The sequence below is a fragment of the Nansenia antarctica genome, assembly GCF_963989245.1.
Source record: "Nansenia antarctica genome assembly, chromosome: 7".
NCBI classification, from domain to species: Eukaryota; Metazoa; Chordata; class Actinopteri; order Argentiniformes; family Microstomatidae; genus Nansenia; species Nansenia antarctica.
Genome location: NC_137677.1, coordinates 46,467,735 through 46,475,470, shown reverse-complemented (window position 1 = coordinate 46,475,470; position 7,736 = coordinate 46,467,735). Strand labels below are relative to the sequence as shown.

The 7,736-nt window shown below is 48.4% G+C and overlaps 1 protein-coding gene across 1 annotated transcript; it reads left to right on the top strand.

Moving 5' to 3' along the window:
* Nucleotides 1-850: 850 nt before the first annotated feature.
* heg1 (heart development protein with EGF-like domains 1) lies at nucleotides 851-7,525 on the top strand (the record flags this gene model as incomplete). The annotated part of the gene is made up of 12 exons (XM_080536805.1): nucleotides 851-2,834; nucleotides 3,147-3,260; nucleotides 3,448-3,570; nucleotides 3,994-4,094; nucleotides 4,233-4,288; nucleotides 4,407-4,567; nucleotides 4,989-5,123; nucleotides 5,349-5,391; nucleotides 5,629-5,666; nucleotides 5,832-5,919; nucleotides 6,843-7,020; nucleotides 7,336-7,525. 12 exons carry the CDS (start codon nucleotides 851-853, stop codon nucleotides 7,477-7,479), a joined length of 3,165 nt encoding a protein of 1,054 aa, XP_080392931.1. The 3' UTR covers nucleotides 7,480-7,525.
* Between the last annotated feature and the right edge of the window lie 211 nt (nucleotides 7,526-7,736).

Below are 7,736 nucleotides of genomic sequence, written 5' to 3'. Positions count from 1 at the left end.
ATATTAAAAGGTTAGTTTAGTTAGTCAAGTGTCTGTATGTCTTGGCCTGGAGATCTCTTGTTGATCCTAATTATGGGTCAGAATTGACATTGATATTAATGATAATAATGGTAGCAATGACTGATCCTTTGACCACTCTAAATACAACATGATGCACAATCAACTTGCTTGATAGATTTGACACAAACTGTCAGTTGTTTACTCTATTGTGATACTCACTGTTTTTGTAGGGAAAATCCAAATATGTTCCACAAAAACAATGAGCCAGGGCCAATTCTGCCTCAATGTCACATGTGTTGCCTGTATACAGTCTGTATGTACATGCACACGCTAATGTCTGCAATGACAGTATTTTAACATGGGCTTCTGCTGGTCAGCTTTAGGAAGGAAATGGCATATTCCCAATGGACGCAATCACCTCCATATTTAGGGCCTAAGCTTTTGTTAGAGTAGACAGACTTGGCTGCCAGTTGTTCTCCACCCAAAATCGTTACATCCGCCGCAATTTCTGACAACATCTTCCCACTAACGGTTTGAAGCTAGACAGGACCTCTTGGGTGCTCTCTGCTGGCATGATATGCACATTGCAGACCATTGGAGTAATTGTCTCGGGGTTTCTCCTATGAGAAGTCCTTCAATACTGGAAAAAGTAAATAGAACATATTGATACAGTGTTTTTCGGTGGTTATTGAACCTATGCCTGTGCTATGGTAATCTAATTTAACTTGGTTATGTATGTGTTTGTTTATCTGTATTTGTGTCACTCACAGCTACCAAGGAGAGCACGCACATATCCAAACATCTAAACAACTGGACATCAAAAGGAACCACTGGCTGGTCCACTGCGCAGATGAGGTCTACGATAGTTGTGGCCGGCGAGGTCGCCAGTGAGATCACCAGCAAGACCACCACAGAGATCATCAGCGAGGCCGCCACAGAGACTGCCGTCGGGGCCACCAGCAAGGCTGCTAGCGAATCCACCAGTGAGGCCACCAGCAAGGCCGCCACCGAGGCCACCAGTAAGGTCACCAGCAAGGCCGCCACCAGTAAGGTCACCAGCAAGGCTGCTAGCGAATCCACCAGTAAGGTCACCAGCAAGGCTGCTAGCGAATCCACCAGTAAGGTCACCAGCAAGGCTGCTAGCGAATCCACCAGTAAGGTCACCAGCATGGCCGCCACCGAGGCCACCAGTAAGGTCACCAGCAAGGCTGCCACCGAGGCCACCAGTAAGGTCACCAGCAAAGCCACCACCAAGATAACCAGCATGGCCACCACAGAGGCTGCCACCGAGCCACCCACCGGAACACCAACCGAGGCCGCCAGCGAGGCCACCACACAGTGGGAAGAGCCTACACCAAAACGCCTCCCAGACGTCTACATCTCTGGGCTCTCAGCAGAGACACCTTCAACTGGAGGCAGACTGGCTCAGGACAGCTCTGACAGCAGTCCAACGGTCCGCGAGGGGGAGGGGGAGTCCACAGACATGGGCAATGTGGCTCTCCCTGTCCACACCGACAGCACCTACATCTCCTCCACCATCAGCCGAGCTGGAGAAAGGACTTTGCTGTCGCTGTCTGTGACTTCGAACAGCACCTCCATGTACACAGAGGACTCCAACTCCTCCCAGGCCTCCACATGGGGTCTACAGACAGGAAGCACAGGGGCCGGAGACTACACTGATAGGATTTCCTCCACGGGGCCAGATAGCATGGACACTACATCGGGCTCTCACCTCCCCACCAATTCCTCTTTCCAGGGTAAACCCGCAGAAGAAGAGTGGCCTGCTCTTTCCAGAGGCACCCACCCACTGACGGGACCCCCCAACGTGACCCAGTCTGACCTCACCTCGGCATCTGAGGACGGAACCCCCAACTCCACGCCCCCTCTTAGCGTGGTCGATAACAGCAGGCGGGAGAAAGATACCACAGACCCCAGCTACGCCTCTGAAGGCAGGACAACCCAGTCAGAGGACGGGGTGTCTGTTTCCTCCGTCCCCCCTATCCTATCATCAGAGAATGGCCCGACCAACACCTCTCAGCAGGGCGGAGACCTTTTCGTCAACACTGGGACCTCCACTGAGTCTTCCACAGGCCCTGTCAGCACCCCGGGCCAGGGGGAAACAGAGGGAGTCCCATCCCAAACTGCGGAGGACAGCACCAGCCTCGTTCTAACCACTGCACCCCCCCCCACCATGACAGACGTTGTCACTGCGGTGGACGACTCCCTGTCCAGATTCCTCTCAGGCCAGCCGCCGTTCATCCCGAAGACAGAGAGGCCAGCGGTGGCGACGGAGGTCCTGTCCACCCCACCGGTGACTGTCACTGAGAGGTCACAAGTCACAGAGGACGAGACCTACAGAGCCACCACCGAGACCCGCGCCACTCCCACCCTCCCTCTGGCCACCACGCAGACGGTTCAGCCCAGCACCACGGTAAAGGCCCACCACACCACCCAGCCCACTATGCCACCCGCCACCACAGAAACCACCCCGGGGCTCCAGACCTCCGCCTCTACCCCTCAGCGCCCCTCTCCGGCTCAGACGACTGCCACCCAGACCCAGAGACCCTCAACAGGTGTTATCTCCACCGACGTCACCACGCTGCACCTGGAGACCAGCACCGCTACGCCAGGCAACACCACAACACACAGAGGCCATGCCACCACCACCACCGCTACCATCACCACCACCGCAGCCTCCTACAGCAAGAGCACCCCCACCAGGAACACTGTGGCAGCACACACCACAGGGAAGCAAACAGATAGGGGAACCACGGAGATCCAAGTCACTACACCTCAAATGGAGAGTTCGACAATCAGTTCTACATCTGCACCAGGTTGGTGAACTTTTTTGGCTACTTTGGGTCCTTTGTTTAGGACCCATTCCAGAGGAGGTTCTACAAGTACACTGTGATTTCGGGTGATTTCTCATGTGATTTACCTGAGAAAATGTGTGTTTAAGTGTGGGTTTCCTCAAGAGCAAGATTAGGTTTGTCTTTAGGAATGTTTATTATCTGGATTCGCCTCTACAACATTGTTTGTCTCGTAATGGGGAAATCAAGGCATTCTGAACCTAATCAAAAACACTGTGTGGATATAACGGAGTACAGTAGCTCTTCAGTCAGTCTAAAACCTTCTGTAACCTTCAGGGAATGCATGCGAGTCAAACCCCTGTGTGAACGGAGGGGTGTGTGAGACAGAGGGAGGGAGTGGATTCACTTGCCACTGTCTGCAAGCATGGACAGGACCTACCTGCAATGATGGTGAGACCTGCTTTCTATCTACGGTACTCTGCTCCAGTTGTGTTGGAAATGGGAAACCATGTACTGTATATTCAGCTGCTTCTCTTGTATGCTGAGTTGACGTGTGTGTGTGTGTGTGTGTGTGTGTGTGTGTGTATGTGTGTGTGTGTGTGTGTGTGTGTGTGTGTGTGTGTGTGTGTTGGGTCAGATGTGGACGAGTGTCAGAACAACCCCTGCCCCTCGGAGTCCAGATGTGTCAACACCAGGGGCTCCTTCAGCTGTGAGTGTCCGCTGGGCTTTGACCTGGAGGACGGACGCACCTGTACGCGAGGTGAGGACTCCGCTGCTGGTTAAAGGGATGGTTCGCTATTTGACACTAGAAGGCTGCTGCACGTAGCTAAATAACAGCGGTCCACACTTACCGATCATAATGTTACGGATAGATCGACAACATGAGAGACGCATCTCATTCACACCAGTTAGCAGACACTTTTATCCAAAGCAACTTACTTAGATTAGAAATGAGAAATGACAGGGACAGTCTCCCTGGAGTACTTACTCAAGGGCACACTAGTGGTGGTGTTTCCAAATGGGATTTGAACTCATGACCTGATCACGAGTTCCGACTCACTATTCGCTAGGCCACCACTACCCATCAAAAAATAAAAAGTGTAGTGATTGTGGGTGAGACTCCTCTTTATGCCGCTGTTTGTGGGTTTAACCCTAGTATTTGTGTATTTGTTTTTCTCCACAGCAAAGGCCTTCTTGGGGACTTTCAGGGTCAACAACCTGCATCATAGCCCCCTCTCTAGGAGTGTCGCCGTGCATGAGATCCAGAGAGAGATAATCCAGTTGGTCAGTACTGTCCATCACTACCATATGAAATGTTGGAATGTGCATATTCAACCTCTTGATCTCTGTCACAGCTAAGACATCAGATCCAAGGTATTATGAATATGATACTCAGTGTTTTCTTGATTTTTTTTTCCCTAGCTCAACGCTTCACTGTCAATCCTACATGGCTACCGCCGCTCGACCCTTAGTAAAAGGTGCGTCTTTGTTCACCCTAAACATTGGATCTGGTGTTGTTCACAATGTCTCTCGAACCACAACTGAATGTGTACCACCGGCCTTCTGAACACATCTCTCCTCCTCTCACATTTTCAGGGAGGAGAATGGGGTGCGTATCTCTGCTGTGAACATGTTCTCCATCTCCACTGATGTGACCAGTTCCGAGGTGTACCACAGCATCCTGACGTCCATGAGGAACTGCAACTCCACCTCCTCTCACTGCAGAGTGGTCCTACACCACCAGCTCTCCTATCACGGTACGGTACAGCACTCTCCTCCTTATCCTCATGACCCGGTCCCCATCACACCTTCACCCTGACCCTAGCCTTAAACTAACCCTGACCCTGTCCCCACCACACCTTCACCCTGACCCTAGCCTTAAACTAACCCTGACCCTGTCCCCATCACACCTTCACCCTGACCCTAGCCTTAAACTAACCCTGACCCTGTCCCCATTACCTTCACCCTGACCCTAGCCTTAAACTAACCCTGTCCCCATCACACCTTCACCCTGACCCTAGCCTTAAACTAACCCTGTCCCCATCACACCTTCACCCTGACCCTAGCCTTAAACCAACCCCGACTCTCCCCTGACCCTGTCCCCATGACCTTCACTCTGACCCTAGCCTTAAACTAACCCTGACTGTGATCCTAATGGCCTGTGGTCTCCTCTCACAGTGGAGAGTCTGTGTATGGCCCAGAAGACCCAGTGTGATACAGAGAGCTCTCATTGCACTGACTCCAGTGGGACAACCTTCTGCCAGTGCCGCCCTGGCTACTTCAAACACAGCACTGAGGAACTGTACTGTAGAGGTAAGGCTGGGGAGGAGGTGGCTGGGTGGTCACCATGTTCTGAAGCTTTCACATTTATGTGTCATTCAAACTAGCTAGTCAATAGAAAACCCATATGCTGATGGTATTGCTATGTGTCATCAGAGATGTTCAGTTATTGTCATTCTATTATCTATTCATTTAGTTTAACAGCAGAACAACTTAAAGAAATACAGATGAAACATTACTCTCTTCCTCATTTTGCAGCATGTGGAGATGGCCTGAAACTGGAAAATGGCACTTGTGTTAAGTAAGCATTGAGAATTGAAAAACAGTGATCTTTCACTGACCACGGTGTTATGTGTTTTGATTAGGGGTGGGCATCGACGATCGATAATTGATCGATAAGGATCTTTTTTTTTTTTTTTTGTGATCGACCAAATGTTTTATTTTGTGATCGACCAAGATCCTTATCGATCAATTATCGATCGTCGATGCCCACCCCTAGTTTTGATATTGAATCTGATTGTATGTTTCTGTTGTTTAGCTGCACATTTGGATTTGGAGGGTTCAATTGCGGAAACTGTAAGTTGAAGATGTAATAATTGTGCATATGAAAATCACAGTTTAATCAGTTACCTGACTGACACCGCAAGCCATTTAAAAATGTTCTTATCTTGTCCTAAATGAATCGTTGTTGTGCTTTGGTTAGGATATTGACATAATGGTGATTCTTTGTTTTGGCTGTAGTTTACAAGCTGATTGCCGTAGTGGTATCCCCTGCAGGGGGCGCTCTGCTCCTCATCCTCATTATTGCTCTAATCGTCACCTGCTGCAAGTAAGTGTAGCCAATTACACTATAAAATGTCTTGGTAACCCTTTGTTTTATGGCCCTGTATTAAGCAGGTACTCACTTAGAAAATGCATTATTATCCCACATATATTTATTATTTATTTATTATTACAGCCACATTTTGCTACGGCTACTCCTCCCACAGTTTTTGCACTAAGTCAAAACATGCGTTTCACTGCATTGCACTATTTTGTTATTATGGATTGTTTTGTGGAAGGTTCTGGTGAACGGTTTATGAAATATTCCAGTTTTTGTGGTGAAATCTGGCCCATAGGAATGAATGGTAGAATCTTCAGAACCTAGAGTGTGGCTGTAGGGTTTTTGAAAATGTCCACACATTCTGTGAACTGCCGCCACGCCTACAGTTTTAAGTCCACATACATATATCTTACATGGAAATATTCAGCTCTTCACACTGTTACTCCACATTTGAATATCTAAGCCATAACATTAATAGTTTTTACGTTCTGGCTGTTTGTTTGTTGGCTAGCTAACAAAATGTTACGCTTTTACCATACACATTCAATATCAAGGGATGGCGTTTATACTTCTTGGCTTAAATACCCTGATATGGGTTTCGGGGAAAGCACACTGTTTCGTTAACATTCACTGACTCAAGCACCATTTTGTGCCATTTAGTACCAGATAGTTGCTAATGGTGTTGGATTTATTTATGTGAGTACCCTTGTCACAACATAGTTATCAAATTGTTTATTTTAGAATATTGGGTAAATGCCAGCTGAAACAGGGCTTTAAAATAAATGGTTACCAATGTATTTACTATGTAATAACACAGCAATAACGTGACATAACACCTAATTCCTAACTTTCTGCCTATATATTTCTGCTGCCATATTGGGTGAGCTAATATTCTTCTGTCTTCCGTTTGTCTTTGTATCTTTTCACAGGAAAGACAAGAATGACATCAATAAGATCATTTTCAAAAGCGGAGATTTTCAAATGTCTCCGTATGCAGAGTTCCCAAAGAGTAACAGGGTGTCTATGGAGTGGGGCAGGGAGACCATTGAGATGCAGGAGAACGGCAGCACCAAGAACCTACTCCAGATGACTGATATCTACTACTCAGTAAGCACACAGATGTTAGCCCATCTTCTCCAAATACAGGCCCATGATGACACTGCAAACACAGAAACTCTGCTCAGAAGATGAGTGCGATATCGACTAAACTAATGAAAGCATTTTCAGTTTTTGAACTTCCTGTTGAATTACATGTCATATGACACTTGGTCGTCAAAGGACAGTAATAGAACCACAGAGCCTATTTAATGAAATGGCTGCTGTTTGTGCTATTGCTGGACATGTCCAGCACCACAGTGGGTTTAGGGATGGTTGTGTATTTCTCTCGGCATCCTGTGACCGTGTCATTCTCCTCTTTTGCAGCCTGCGTTGCGTAACTCTGACCTAGAGAGGAACGGCCTCTACCCATTCTCTGGTCTCCCTGGTTCACGCCACTCCTGTATCTACCCAGCACAGTGGAACCCGTCCTTCATCAGCGACGACTCACGGCGGAGGGATTACTTCTGACCACAAGCGGCCCCACCCTCCCTCACCTCTGGCTAACCGCTCTCATAGGCCCAGGGGGATGGGGGGGGGGGGGTGGGAGGGTTGCTGAAACGGCTCTACATGATGGTGCTGTGGCTGCCGTCCATTTGCATTGCTGCACTGCTGGAGTGACTGGACTGTGGACTGATTAGGACTGCTAATTTCTGCCACAGGTTTTCACCATAAACATTTCACACTCTGATTTTTATCAGAGTGTTTTGATCATTTGATTTGATCAT